Source organism: Nilaparvata lugens, chromosome 12 (genome assembly GCF_014356525.2).
Source record: "Nilaparvata lugens isolate BPH chromosome 12, ASM1435652v1, whole genome shotgun sequence".
In the NCBI taxonomy this organism is placed as follows: Eukaryota; Metazoa; Arthropoda; class Insecta; order Hemiptera; family Delphacidae; genus Nilaparvata; species Nilaparvata lugens.
The window spans coordinates 32,429,242-32,445,601 of NC_052515.1; the positions used below are offsets into that span (position 1 = coordinate 32,429,242).

The following is a 16,360-nucleotide window of genomic DNA, read 5'->3' on the forward strand; positions in this document are numbered from 1 at the left end:
AGTGCCATAACAGTGACAGTTCTGGTACCTATTTGTAACAGTACCTACCAGTCTCACTCTAGTATCAACATAATGCATAACAATTTTTGTCTTCTTCTGTTATTAATGCTATAGATTTTTGAAAAAGTTACACACTAAACTCAGTTAATATTGTATAAATAACTTCACATTGGAAAGTCGAATTTTCCATGAAGGACTCACTTGAGAAAGCTTTCTATAGCCAAGCGTTTCCTTGAAATTAGATGAATGTCCAATTTAAAAATCTGGTGTGGCGCACTCACACAACTTTCCTTGCCGTTATGAAAATTGATCACATGACGCTAGTGTTCCCGCGCATACTAGTTTACTATTCAAAGATCTGAGTCAGCTGGTGACAGGACTATAACGCTCGATACACACGGGATCTGCTATCTCTTCATAGTGAATGATCTAATAGAATCAACAGTTGCCAACAGTTTGCAATTGAAATAGTTAGCATCTTGTACGGACATTTTTGTTTTTTTTTTGTACTAATTTTACTAGTTGTTTTTTCTTGTTGTAATTTAATATTACTTGTATTTTATGTATGTGTGTAAAGGAAAATAAATTGAATTGAATTGAATTGAATTGACTCAGTTGAATCAATAATTTATAATTTAATATTTCTATACAATTCTTATTATATTCGAGACTGTTATAATTAATTTTTGCTGCTCTTATTAGTGATACAATATTCATGCTATGACCTAGTTCGTTATAACAACATTCGACATTATAATGTAATTTAGTGAGTAATAAATAATTTTAACAATAATAATAATAAAAAAAATAATAACATTTTCTCTAATTTCGAGCTTATTTTAAATTTTAGGTGAAAATGTTACTGAACATTAATTGTAGAGATTTTTATGCTCAATCTGTTCCACTTGGAATTTTTTGTTTTAATTGTATCCAAAGCCTGATAATTGGGAATCTAAAATCAAACTTTGCATTGATGGGGCGGAGCTCCTGGAATTTTCACAGATATGTGACTTGTGTCAGTTGATAGAGCTTATCAATGACTATTTCAGGTATAAATTTGATCAAAATCGTTGGAGCCGTTTTCGAGAAAATCGTGAAAAACCCTGTTTTTGACAACATTTTCGCCATTTTAGCCGCCATCTTGAATTGCATTTGATCGAAATTGTTCGTGTCGGATCCTTATAGTGTAAGGACCTTAAGTTCCAAATTTCAAGTCATTCCGTTGATTGGGAGATGAGATATCGTGTACACAGACGCACATACACTCGTACACACACACACACACATACAGACCAATACCCAAAAACAACTTTTTTGGACTCAGGGGACCTTGAAACGTATAGAAATTTAGAAATTGGGGTACCTTAATTTTTTTCAAAAAGCAATACTTTCCTTACCTATGATAATAGGGCAAGGAAAGTAAAAAATCAATTACTAAGAAAATGTCATTTTGAACATGCAACTTATTAAAAAATACACAATAATTCATGGCTTCTTCTTAGATAGTGTTAATTTTATATAATCATTCTATGATTATGTGTTTTATTTTATCATTGACTAGCTGGTCCGGCGAACTTCGTACCGCCAAATAGTTTAATGCATCTCATGTCAAACTTTAGCTGGATGCAAACCTGAGGAGGCGCGATGGAGCATTTTATTTATATAGATAATTTTTCAACTGCAAAATAAATAATTTACTAAAAATCAATTAATTCTGAACACCAAAGACAGCACAATTATTCGAAACAAAGTAATGTATTTAGAGCATGTAAGTCTTCAACCTGAGGCCGCACTGCTGGATGGTTACACACACAACAGTCATTTTGTTTTTAGTCGGGACTTTTAGAATAAAATACATGTGCGGTTATGGAGCGGCACACACTCTTGTCTACTATCTACTGATGGCTGTTGTATGACGCAATAATTATAACAGGTGATTTATATTTCTGTGTGTTGCCAGCTCACAAATCTTCTCCTATAAGGATTACATGTGAACTTTGAAGGACCGTAGGAAAGAATCCTGAAGTCGGATTATAAATTTGATAAGCTATAAACCTGGTCCTGAACGTAACGAACACAATTTAAAAAAAATTACCAAATTCAGTGCACATATAGAAAAGTTATTGAATGTCAAAATTTGAGGCTCGATTTTTATTTATATAGATGAATAAATTAAATTAACTCCTAACAAAAAAGTAATCTCTACAATTTTCTTAGATTTTTTCTTAGATTTTCTTAGATTGGCCACATTTTCTTAGATGAGCAAGTAATCAATCAATTGTATTAATACTTTGTAAATAATTGTACCTTATATGCTTTTTGTAATCATGTCTATAATTTGAATAAACTCCTCTGGTCGTGTTGTACCCTCGACCAGAGACATTATTATTATTATCATCATTTCATTCATCACATGACAAGTGAGTGTTTATTGCAGTCAAAGTCGGCCTTTGGCAAGACTTTGGTGCATTATTATTATTATTAGTAGTAGTATTATTATTAATTTTGCAACGAAGTGAGTTAGTTTGGCAGTTAGATGCTACCTATCTACCAACTAGGTACGTTAAATTTACATTAAAATTTATAAAAAAAAAATGCTGAAGCCTGTAAATCACTTTGTTGTAATAGAACAATGTAACTTAATAGTTTATTCAATTTATTTTCCAGTTTTACTCGAAAATACTAGCCATGAACCTTCTGAATGGACCAATAGTGGTGGACACCTTCTTTCTAATCAGTGGCTTCCTGGTCTGCCATCTTCTGCTCGAACAGTATCAGAACAACAAAAACATCAACATATTCGTACTCTACTTGCACCGATATATCAGGTAATAATATCAAAATCCTACACCAAATTCCTGTAAAATTGTTATTTTCTTATTCACCAGCTTTCTCATGTTTATTAGGAGTTTTAGAAATAGATAGTACACTCAGTGGTTCTTAGTTGATACAGAGTGTGACAAATTTAACTATATGTTGGATATAGGGTTGATATCATATTTGAATTGAATTGCCTTTAGTAAGGGCGAAGTTAGGACTGTATGTGCTCTCTGCTGCATAACCCTATCGAAGCCTACAACCCTGTCTGCCACACAACCTTGGAATCGTAACCTATGCCAGATTTATCTTTAGATTGATTTTAATATATTTTTATTCATCAGTTCTTATAATTTAATAATAATGAGTTCCACAAAAACAGTAATTGAAATTTCAGTAGGTAGCCTGCACCCTACAACCTACACAGGGTTATATAATTAATCAATAAAAAATGAAATGAAATTAAAAAATTCTTTATTAGGCGGAGTTAGGTCTTTTAAGTCCTCTCCACCACTCAACCTCAAAAACTCACCTAAATACTTAGAGAGACTTTCATTCGTTCAACTACATAATAATTACTAGCATATTTTGCATCAGAACAACGATAAATAATTCCAACCCCAAATATAAGCTACTGAGTGAATAGGCAAAAATCAATAGTGTATTTCAATAAAAAAAGCAGTAGGCCTATTTGTATTGAAACTCTGATTAAGTCAAAATTCAATTTACACTATTTTATATTCTAGCTATGATTAAGAGATTTGAGATTTTGTTGTATAATGATCTAATTTCTTGTGCATTTCAATTTTTCTAATATTCTTACTTCATTGTATTTCTTATGTATAATGAATCATTGTAATTATTGTGTTATGGAAGCAATTTTTTGGAGAATCCTGTTTCCTTCCATATTCTCATGAAAAATAAATGATTGTATTTTTTTATATCCCACTTTTTGAAGAGTTGATCATGAAGGATATTTTTGAAGATCATGAAGGTCTTTTTTAAGGTTTTGGAGGGTCGATAATTGTATTTTATTTTGATTTTGTTCCAGATTGACCCCAGTCTACATAGTGCTACTGGCCTTCTACTGTACCATGTTTATCAAGATGGGTGATGGCCCACTGTGGGTGGAAAAAGTGGGCAAGGAAATGTCCAGATGTCAGACCACATGGTGGGTCAACCTGCTCTACATCAACAACTATGTCAATGTCGACAATCTTGTAAGTACAATCACAGATAAAATATTACTAAGAAGTAATCTATATATACTATAATAAAGGAAAGAGCTGGCTTATACACGTAGGGGATAGGAAATTCACGAATGACGAATGAAATTCACGTTTTCAGTTTGTCACGTTTTCAAGTATACCATTGCGGAGCACGGGCTACCTGCTAGTATTATATAAGTATAATATTCTGAGGTATATATTATTAAGAAATGTGTTATTTTCTCTATGGTAGAATAGAATAATCGTTCATCAACTTAAAGTAACTTAATGTAAGCTAAATGATGTTTTAGTTCCAGCACTGACTGGATACCATACTGAATTGGAGATTAATTTGGACCAGATATACAGATTAATTTAATAAATACAATATAAGAATCTTGTAGTACCCTTTATTTTGTAAAAACTTTAAAATAGTTTCGACCCTAACTTAGGTCATTTTCAAGTTGAAACTAGTTTTTGAACTATTTTAAAATTTTTAAAAAATAGAGGATACTACAAGATTTTTATTAATTTGTTAAAAATCAGCCCATGTGATTGAAGTGTTTTTACAGATTAATTTGTATCTGATATACAGTGAGACTTTGAAAATTGTTTAACAAATGATTTTTTTGAATAGAATCTGGCACATGAGCCTATTATTCTGTTTTGGTCATTATAGTGTGAACGCCCGTCTTTCATTCTTATTGAAATTAATGAATAATTAGAGAAATAATGACCCCGAATAGGTATTGTCTGTAGAATGGATAATTTCTGTAGAATTAATATTGTCTTTGGTAGACTATAATTAGCCAATTTCATGTTCTCTCTTCTTATTAAAATGTCTAATTACCAGTAGCATACAAAACTTAAACCTTTAGTAAGATTATTTCTCACATATGTGTAGAGCCGTTTCGAAGTGGTACAGACTCCTCAGACTATTCGACTCATCCTCAGCTATCAGTCAATTTCTCTGAATAAGAGAAATCTTTTATTAAAGCAAGGATGCAGCATGCATATAACCGTACATAGTCGTTCAAGTAAAGTGGGATTGAAGGTCTATCATTCTAAAACAATGATATTTTTACTCTATCTCCACCTCTATGCTAGGCCTAGAAGAAATATATTGTTCAACATCCCTTTTGTGAGAACTACTCATCACTATAATTCGTTTCTTATTAAAAGTCTAAGATTATATAATACTTTGAATGAACATAATATAGCTTCGTTTCGAACTCATTTAATGTATTCAAGAAAAATTGTGAATGGATTTATCTTGTAGCTCGTTTGAGTCATGAATTTTTATGAGCTCTGGCTGAAACTCTTCTTGTTTTCTTTATCTTTATTATTATTATTATTTCAATTTTTGATTTACTTTTAATCTTATTCTCTTCTATGATTTTTCCATAATATTTTTCATCTTTTAAGTTTTCTTTATTATGTAGTATGGTTATCTATTAATTGTGAAAAAAGGCTCTTCATGGTATTGTCTGTGAGCCTTATATATGTATATCGTCGGTATATGTAAAAAGGGCGATACCAACAATTCATACTTTTTCAGGGGCTGTTTTTGTACTTTGCATAGTAAAATAAATTATTTTCAATAAAATAACCAGTATATTCTTATGTTTTCAAAAACTATTAACATATTTCTTCAAATGTCAACACTTGATGAGTAGTTTATAATACTAATCCACTCACCAAAATGTAAAAAAAATTATGCAGTATATTCGCCCTTTTAACACATATATTTTACATATTCGCCCTTCTTAAAATGTACTGTTTAAACAGGGAATGGATTGAAAAAGTGGTTATTCAGACAATAAGTTTTATTGTGACAAAATAATTGGATAAATTGTTGAGAAAATGTAGTAGAAATCATATTTAAGTCGGCTTCTTCTTAGTTTTCAGGGATGTTGTTTGTCCTCTCTTCTTTGGTTTTATAAATAAATAAATAACGCATTAACTTTTGTCATGATTAATTAATTCTTCACTAATTATTACTCAATTTGAATTTGATTAAATCTTCATCAGGTAGGAAATTTTGTTATTTTGCTCTTGCTAGACCAAGAATATCCAGAATTTAACATCGACCAAAATTATTTTCAAAATTACTTTTTCAGGAAGTAATAAATTAATGAAGAAATCACCCAGTTACTGCGGTAGAATAAATAGGACCAGAGAAAAAATAGCTTAAGATAGCATAGCTTATACTATAGTTTCTCTAGAACATAACGAAACTTTTAAACATCAATAATAAAAAATTATAAACAAGTTAATTAAAATTTGCAATTCTATTTCTGTGTGACAGTGCATGTTCCAGTCTTGGTACATATCAGCTGACTTCCACCTCTTCATGATAGCACCGTTCATCGTGAAACTGATAAGTAGCCGGCCGAAATTTGGAGTTGCAATCCTGGTTGCCCTGATATGCGCCTCAACGGCTTCAACATTCTGGAGCATCTATCACAAGAATCTTGACGCATTGCTACTCCTCTATATCAGGTATGAATTGTTATGATTTCATTCAAGCTAGGAATTTTATTACACTTGGAATTTGAAATTCATGTAATATTTTAAAACTTATTAGACCTACTATAGACCAAAATAACAATAGTCCAGTCACTATATAATGCAATTTATATTGTAGTTCTGATTTCTTAATATATTATTCGGGTACATAAGAGAAGTCCAGAACCAATTTCCTCATGCAAAATTTTCTTGTGCTAGATACAGAGTGGCCCAAAAACCTCGTATTTTCGGCTCATTTTCCAGTTTTCAGCTATTTCTGCCAAATCTCGTAATCGAACAAAACAATTTTCTCAGGCCTTTTTTTAGATTATAAAATTCTGAATAAAATTATATCATTCGGAACTCTCTATCTCTAATGAGTACTGAGTTATGATTTTTCAAAAATGAGTGAAATTTGAAGAAAAAATCAATTTTGATGAATTTTAGTTTTTGATCAACATTATCTTCCGATTGTTACCATTTAGATGTATAATTCAAATCCCTCTGGGCGTATTTCTGTGCTCTACAATATGATGTCAGGTAGAGCGCTCTATCTCATAAAGTTTTCCAGGTACACCTGACAACAATGCTCCTTGTATTGTGAAAACACCTCATTTTCAGCTTCAACCATCATCACCAACTACATTGTCCTCTCATTGATATTTCGCACAATGACATAAGTTCATGATATTTTGTTCTATGAGAATCACCCGTTAGATGGACTTCATTTTATCATTTCCTAGTGGAGAGGCGCGCTCAATGATACCTCAAGGATCAAAATTTAGATAAAAATTTTTTATGTCTATATTGACTGGACTACAAATATTTCTTTCAATTTTATTGTACCTCAAATTGTGAATTTCCCACAATATTCAGAATTGAGTTAAACAACATTTTCTTATCAATTTTCATGAATACTGTACCAAATTTACTATGTAAATCAATGAATGTAGCAAATGATAAATGAATGTTGTAGGTAGGCTACTGCGAATAAATTATTTTCACTTAATTGAATTATGTTCTGATAGGACACTCCATTCCAAACTGTGTGAAACAGTATGCTATCGCTTTTACTGCACAAATTGGTTGAATAACTAAAAATTATCCTGAAGAATATAATTGAACATGAAAAATGAAGAAAAGGACGTGAGAATCATTATTCTTTTGTGTACAGTGTTTTAGGAGCAAAAATTGAAATTGAAATTGAGATTGAAATTGAAATTCTTTATTCTCCAAAAAATATTGACAATACAATATTATATTTGTAAAAAATGAAAATACATTTCATTGGAGGCTCCTCTTATGGGCACATGCCTGTGAGAGAGGAGCGAGTTGTCTAGTAGCAACAATATACATTATATCTCAAATCAAACTATTCATAGCTATGAAAAATATGACTAAATACAATAAAAAATTGTTTTTGAAAGAGAATAGACTAGAGTAACAAATAAAACAAAACTTAATCTGGAGAGAGGTATCATTATTAAGCAAATAAAATAAACCAAGTCAAGAAAGAAGTGGGAAGCACAGTGAGATCGACGAACAAAACAAAATCGTTAAAAAAGATACAATAATTATTAAAACTTGCATTTTTGAACAAGGAGTGAGATCATTCATAAAAGCGCACTCATTCACACATTCGTTACTCAATTTCAATGTTTAGGCAAGGTACAATTATTAGCCAAAAAGTTTCAATTATCGAAAAGAGTAAGGTGATACTAAAATACCTTAGGGAAGCCACCCAATCATTGACTATTTTTTTATAGTGACTTATTCTCAAATTGTCTGGATTTTTCAAATAGACGGGCAGTTTTTGAAAAAGGGGATGCATTTTGTAATGTGACGAAGTGGAGGAAAAAGTTTTAGTAAGTCTAGGGTACTAGGGTTGACGATATTTAAAGCTGTTCTTGTATTATAATTGTGTATGTTATTAGAAAATATAGCTACTTTGTGCTTGATATATATTTTATAATTATGTGTTTGAAAATAAAATTTTTCTTCTTAAAAAGGTGTTTGGTTACCCCAGAACTATAACTAATAACTAATCAGTGTGAGTTGCGTCATAAGGAACAATGTGAAGTATTGTGACTAAACTTGATAAATTATTCATTCCTACTTACTGTACTGTCATCAAATTTATCTTTAAATCCTCCAAATCATATTGTACACGTGGTTTGTCGGTCCCGGCTGCCTACAAAAAGTAGTTAGTTAATGTCAGAGGCCCTGAAATTGATCAGACCTGAAAACTCTGACACCAGACCTTACTCAGCCAGGTAACACGATACTTCGACTCTATTATTATAAGGTTGGGGTTCCTATATATAATTGTTGTACATTTAATACCTTAAATTCTTCAAAGAGATAATATGATAAATATGAGATAATAAGAGATGATAATTAAGTTTATAATTTCTTATTCATGGACTGAAACTGACTGGATGTGAACCTTCTCTCACAAGAAAATTACAAAATTCTACAAAAAAATTCTTGAACAATAAAATGGTAAAATAAAATACTATTCAAATTCTATGCTAACTGCGTAGAAGATTAACAACACTTATATAATTTTGATACTTCATGAATATAGGCTACTCTTACCTATAAATGTTCAAGTATCAGTATTTTATGCTGTATTATTCAAGCGCATTTGCCTTCTTCTACTATTATTGTATAAATCGATTTTTCAGAACTTTGGAAAATCCACTAGCCAACCAGACCTTCAGAGATGTTTACATGCCAACACACACTAGAGCAACACCTTACTTCATTGGAATCGCCACTGCCTACATACTCAACAGGATAAGGGCAAAGAATATTGTTATTCCAAAGGTAAGGCGCTACATAAGATATTTTTCAATAATTATAAATTATTTCCTGTCATCTATTCCCTTATTGATAAGATAGCAAGAGCTAACTACAGTGGGTCTACGATACCTTGAATTATTCAGAATTACCGTAAAATGGGGTGAATAGCAACACTGGGGTGAATAGCAACAAAACTTCATACCTAAGTTCAAAATTCAGTATCCAGGCTCTGCGATAACATTTCAATCTGGGATATTTTCTCCTGCCACTACAAACCTTCATAGCTGCAGGGAAGATTCGTTTCGCTATGGTGGTAACACTGCAGCTTAGAATAAGGTACTCAAGCTTAGAATGACTGAAACAATGACTATCATTTGTATGATTCATCTAGATGCTTGATAAGTCTTAGGGTGGGCACACACCAGTTAGTCAAGTCAAGACAAGACACGTTTAGTCACAATACTTCACATTGTTGCTTATGAAGCAACGCACACCGATTATTCATTGCAATTGGACATGTCTTCATAAGCAACTATGTGAAGTATTGTGACTAAACGTGTCTTGTCTTGACTTGACTAACTGGTGTGTGCCTAGCCTTAGGCTGGGCGGACACCGGTTAGTCAAGACATGATCAGACACGTTTAGTCTCAATACTTCACATAGTTGCTTATGAAGACATGTCTAATTGCAATAGTTACATCTGGTAACACCTAATATTATTGCTGACGCTGTATTCCATTGTAATGCTCGATCATAGTACTTTTAGTCAGTCTACTGCCAAACTTCACCGAGAGCACTTCTCTCTTATTCGATATAATATATTTTATAATTATGTGTTTGAAAATAAAGTTTTTCTTCTTAAAAAGGTGTTTGGTTACCCCAGAACTATAACTAATGACTAATCAGTGTGAGTTGCAAATCCCGGCCCGGGCAAGATATTTATCTCGGGCCACTCCTGTGTTTCGGATGGACACGTTAAGCCGTCGGTCCCGGCTGCCTAAAAAGCAGTCGTTAGGTCATGTCAGAGGCCCTGAAATTGATCAGTTGCGACCTGAAAACTCTGACACCAGACCTGAGCCAGCCAGGTCACTCGATATTATTATTATTATTATTATTATTATTATTATTATTATTATTATTATTATTATTATTATTATTATTATTATTATTATTATTATTATTATAGTGTGAGTTGCGTCATAAGCAACAATGTGAAGTATTGTGACTAAACTTGTCTGATCATGTCTTGTCTTGTCTTGACTAACTGGTGTTCACCTAGCCTTAATCTACTCAAGTCTCAAAATATAAGGTAATTTGATAAATTATACTTACAAAACTCAACTTAGTTGTATAGTATACCTATACACTGTTTTTACATTCTTATTAATAGACTTGACATGAAATATTCAATTTTTGATAAATTATTCATTCCTACTTACTGTACTGTCATCAAATTTATCTTTAAATCCTCCAAATCATATAGCCTACTAGCCGTCAGGCTCGCTTCGCTCGCCATATCCGTCTAGCCAGGGGGCTCTGCCCCCTGGACCACCGACTGGGTCGCTCTAGAATGAGATCAGCAGGCTCGCTCCGCTCGCCTGCATTTTTCATTTGAGCATTTTTATCATATGTTAGGACGATCCAGTCGGGGGTCCAGACTAAACGTCTGGCTAAACGGATATGGCGAGCGAAGCGAGCCTGACGGCTAGTAATATAATATTCCCAGGATTGAAGTAGCAGTGCCCAATCAATTTTTCCGCGATAAATGCATTTAAATCTTCAACTTGGTGCCAACCTAACAAAGTCAACTCAACTTAACGCCAACCTGACAAAATTATTAATTTAGTTGCCAGTTAACTATTCTTGGTCCAAATGTAGTATCTGCACTACTATCATTCAACATTGCTCTATAAACATATGGACCCACTTTGGTTCCACTCAATCCACTTTGAGTAAAAATGTTGTGCACTTTCTTGGGACTGCAGTTATTCAACACTTTCTCAATATCCTCCTCCTCCTCCACCTCATCACTTCAATTCCTAGCCTCAGACAATAATTTTCTTGCAAATGCTGAAGTACTTGGAGCGGGAGTGGAGCCTGCTGCTTCTCCAAATGATTCATAGGTCGGTGACTCCTCCTCTTCCTGCTCCTCAACAACATCTAGTTGTGGTGGTAATGGACATCTAACATGCCTGGGTCGGATTGGAGTTGTTGGTGGTGTAGGTTGTATAAGCCAATGTTGTCCTATCAATGGTTGAGCCAGTGGCTGTTGCTATGCTGGAGGTGCTTGTTGCTGAGCTGGAGGTGGTTGCTGCTGGGCTGCAGGAATCTGAAGTCTCAATAATTTTTTCCAGTGGTTCAGTTAGCAGTTTGAAATGTTTTGCATGTTGTTCCTCTGTCAATTCGCTTCCAAGTATGAGCTCCTTATGCTTTCTCTTGATGTTACGTCTTAGCTTTGCAATCTCCTTGATGGTAGGAGCTACCTCCTTCAAGGTCTGCTGATGAGGTCGAACCATCCTGCTTGCCTCACAATAACAGACTGATCCTCTACTAGGCTTACACCTCAACTAAATAGGTGTTGATACCATTTCTGTAGCGCCCCACATTCTTCCCTGATGAGCGGTCAATGACAAGGAATGCATGTGCAGCTGATGACCAAACCTTTTTACACATATCCTTGAACTGATCAAAAATCATATCAGCTTCAATGTGGTCTCTATACAGATGCTTCAAGTTCAGCTCATCCTGTTCAAACATGATTAGAAAATTTGCATTATCACAAATCAGCTGTTTTGGAATGCAGCTATAGGTCTGTGCCAAATAAAAAACCTCGACATCACTGTGTCTGCCTGCACTGAAGTATTTCCTGATGGCATCCTGTTGCTCGAAAATTACATCATCAAAGATAATTATTGAATTGGTAGGCAGTTCATGTGGTTCAGGTATTTCCTCACTTGTATCACACTCTACATATTCCATCTCATCACCTAAACCTTGCATGATGGTTTTAAGCAACTTGTACTTGGACTGAAATGTAGTCTTTGGAAAAAGAATGTATTTGAAGAATGTATTCCATTCGGATCAAAAAGCATGTTGAACAACAGATTTGTCTTACCACACCCTGAAGGTCCACATATAATGCATTTTATATGGTTGGGGAACAAAGGACCATGCCACTTCTTCTTATTGTCCATTTCCAGACCACAACCTTTTACCACCTGATCAAAATCAATAACTTTAAATAAGTTTTGTTGTTGTACAACCTCTCTCATCCTAGACCAAGTCACTTTTGTCAATCCACGAGTCATGACTTGCACTGTATCCTTTCCAACATACTAACAGCTTGTCCCCTCTTTTCCTCAAAACCTTTTCAATCTCAAAGACATTTGGCACTTTTGTCTTTAAAATTTCTTCAGAGTGAAATGCTCCTTGAATGGGCTCACCTCTATGACAAATTTCTCTATGTCTTTTCAAAACAGACAATAAAAAACACTAGTGTACTAACCTTTTTTATACAATTGAAGATCAAAATGGCGGCGGTGTGTCCTAGGATACTTCTTCACAGAGATGTGTGGCTGTGCTGCAATGTGCTGAAACGCTGGGTTCTAGAACTGAACAGGACATGTGTCTTGTATGGCTCTTTACTGAACACTGATGGTCCCCACTGTTGTGCACACTATATATACACTCCAGAGTGAGTGGGGTCAGTCTTCTGAATAAATCAGTCTTCTGATTTATTTTTATTAATTTTTGATTTATTTCTATTTATCTTCATTTATTTTTTAAAAATTTTTTCTACAAGTTTTGACCTTGACCTTGACCTTGGACCCTATGGGAAGTCTAGGACATTTTGTCCCAGGACCGGCAAAACTATACTACTGATACAGAGGTAGATCTATGAACCTGAGCTCTTACTCTGAAATTGCACTGTACAGACTCCATCGGTGAAGATAAGAATTCATCATTATTGAGAGATGAGAAACAATTTCTTGTGATAACCGGATTAGGAATAGATACATGTACCACTTTGGAAAAAGATTGAGGCTAGCCCAGTAAATGAAGGTCCAAAAAAGAAGTTTCGATCCGAAAATTAAATAGAAGCTGAATTTCCCACCATCAATAGAACCCTCCCAGAGGGTCATTCTCCCAAAAGTCCCAAAAAATCCCCTTGGAGCTTTCCGCCCCAACCCCCTAAAACATGAAAAATGCAGGTAAACACGGGAAATCAATTATCTCTGTAACCATTAATCGGAAAAAAATCTATCATATGTCATTCGATTCGTTACATTATGGACTAAAATATTAGTCGTATTCATTTCCTCAATAAATCAAACAGTTTCCTTGATAAAATAATATATACATAAAAATGTAGGGGTTTTTCAATTTGATTTTTGTTTTCTCCGATTAACTTCGAAGCAAATAATCTAAAGAAAATTAGACAAATAATTAATGTAGCCACTTTCATTGCGAATCCATTGATGTATATTGTTATTCATTTGCGATTCGATTTGATGCTGTGGAAGGGGAAACAGTCGACGCGGTATGGCGTGGCTGACTCTCTTCACCATAATAAACAGTAAAATACGACAGTAGTAGGCCTACTGCTTTCTAAGTTGCATCTTATTCACACCATGGCGCTCGAAACAATCAATTTTGTCTATTGTTTTGACATGCGATGAAACTAATTTTTCACATTTTAATTCTCTAAATTCTCTAAAATCATTTTGTTGTTATAGATGTGCTAAATCATGCATTCTATGACAGACAAAGATATTGTTTGCAACCGATAAAATATTCATACTATTACATAATATAATACATATTTAAAATATGTGTGTATGATTATAATTCTATGCTAAAATTTATCATAAGTTTTGTCAAAAACTGAGATAAATCATAGATTACAATAGTGTTAACAGTGGCAATTTCCTGAAAAATCATAGCGTGCAGTCTTAGCTGTTTTCTACAGTTAATATTCTTCAAGCCAGGTTGATAATATACCTTCAGTTGAGCCAAATATATATGACGGCTGAGGCATGAAAAAAATATACATTGGGATAGTTGAGTCGAAACTTTCTATGATTCTCTTTAAAGTAGTTTATCTTTCGTTCTTACTAGTTGAATCTAGATTATTTAGACAGTTCAATATGAAAATTCAGTAGATTCTAAAGATGAAAGCCATGCAAAAATACAAATTAAGGAAGAGTAAGCATGCATAAAAGGTAGGAAAATCATGAAAGTGTTTCACATTTAACCACAAAGTACCCTACCGTATAAGATTAATATTGAAAGACGATTCATCATCTTTTATTATTTTTGTTAACACATCGATTTTTCACCTCCACTCGCATCTTGTCATTCACTATACAAGGTTGGCAGAAGCTTTTCTTTATGTCGATTAATGTTGATTGAAATTGATTTTGATTAGGGCACCAAAAGGATAGATCATTTTCTATTTGAAGCATTCAAATTGAATCTATTTACAGATTTAGTTGGGTGAAGCTATTTGAAAAATGTACCAGATTATCAATTCCATGGTTTTTATACCATTCTAGTTCATTGTGATCATTGAAGGGTTGAAGTGATGAGTTAGTTCAAGTGAATTCTAGTACACAAGTATATTGTGCTTATGATGGGCTCTTCTTTATTTTCTATCGATGTTTTGCTCCAGTAGAGAAAATTTAAAATGTTGGTTCCACATTTTATAAGTTTTATAAATAATATAAATTTGATAAGTCCAATACCAAATTAATCGATGTTGACTTTCATTGTATCGCTTTGTATCAATGTTACTTGCACTGTTTGCAATTCATCACTATTCTCTCAAGAATTAGTTTTTTATGAATTTCATGATATGAAAATTGAAATTCAAATGCTTTTTGGATGACGTTCACATTCCACTGGTTTTTTTCAATAATTGTTACGTTGAAGAGTGAGGCAATTCAATCCATTTGGAAGTAAAAGGAAATCACAGTGCGATTTGAACAGTGGATAGTAACTTTGAAATTCAGTTGCTCAATTCATTACGGCTTGATACTATCATTTATAATTATAGTTGATCAGAAATATGGATTGTCTATAATGTTTATATTTCAGTTTGACCAATCTTCTATCACAGTCTCGCTTTCATTCATAAACATGATAATCCTAAATATGTTGGTTACCTTAAAGATGTACGGTAGCTTATCTTACGTCGAACAATGTACAATATAAACAGTTTTCATTAAATTACTATTATGATAATCATTGGAATTTCTGCCTGTGATTGAGAAAAAGTTATTTTATGAGCCTTGAAATTCATACCTAGAAAAAGTTGCATTATTACTAGAAATTTTGTTATTTTTACTATTTATTATAGGTACTGTACATTGATTTCTGTGATTATAGAGATCAACTACTTTATTCTGAATCAGGATAAGGATGAATAGGGAAATTGTGAGATGGGGATAACATCCATAGTTACATAGCATCAATTTGAAAGCTCTGATAATAATGATTTGAACGGAACTGCGATTCTGGCTTGGTATTGCCTCTTCATGTTCAGTGAGAATAGTAAGCTTCAGAATAATTCGTTCTCACTATATGTGATAATATTTGGTAACATTTGTTAATATTTGAACCGAATGCGCAACAAATTGATCTACTTTCAGCTTGAAAATTATTTTGTTTTTTTGTTCTTGAAAATAAATTTTGAATCTTAATTTTTCACAAAATAAGGATAAGATGAAGGAGTCGGACACATAATATATCATGAAACTTTGATGAAAAACATCAATATCTGAAACTAGAGTTATCAAATTGTGTTACCTCTGACTCGTATGGAGAAGGCACACTTCAAATTAATATAATAAATTCTGTGAGAAAACAACGAAATCCTGATTTTTATCATGAGCATGGTTAAATCAAGAAAATTGTAATATTTTTTAAGAGTATTGAAAAGTGAAAATCTATATACAGCGCATGTCAAAACAATAGACAAAATTGATTGTTTCGAGCGCCATACTGTAAATGAGATGCAATGT

The 16,360-nt window shown here is 33.1% G+C and overlaps 1 protein-coding gene across 2 annotated transcripts in view; it reads left to right on the forward strand.

Moving 5' to 3' along the window:
• LOC111052356 (nose resistant to fluoxetine protein 6) overlaps nt 1-16,360 on the forward strand; it is a 50,695-nt gene that overhangs the window by 24,830 nt on the left and 9,505 nt on the right. For both annotated transcript variants that reach the window (XM_039439371.1, XM_039439370.1), the window contains exons 6-9: nt 2,668-2,828; nt 3,869-4,037; nt 6,334-6,527; nt 9,221-9,362. In XM_039439371.1, coding sequence (XP_039295305.1) covers nt 2,668-2,828; nt 3,869-4,037; nt 6,334-6,527; nt 9,221-9,362 — 666 coding nt within the window. The remainder of the gene's footprint in view (nt 1-2,667; nt 2,829-3,868; nt 4,038-6,333; nt 6,528-9,220; nt 9,363-16,360) is intronic.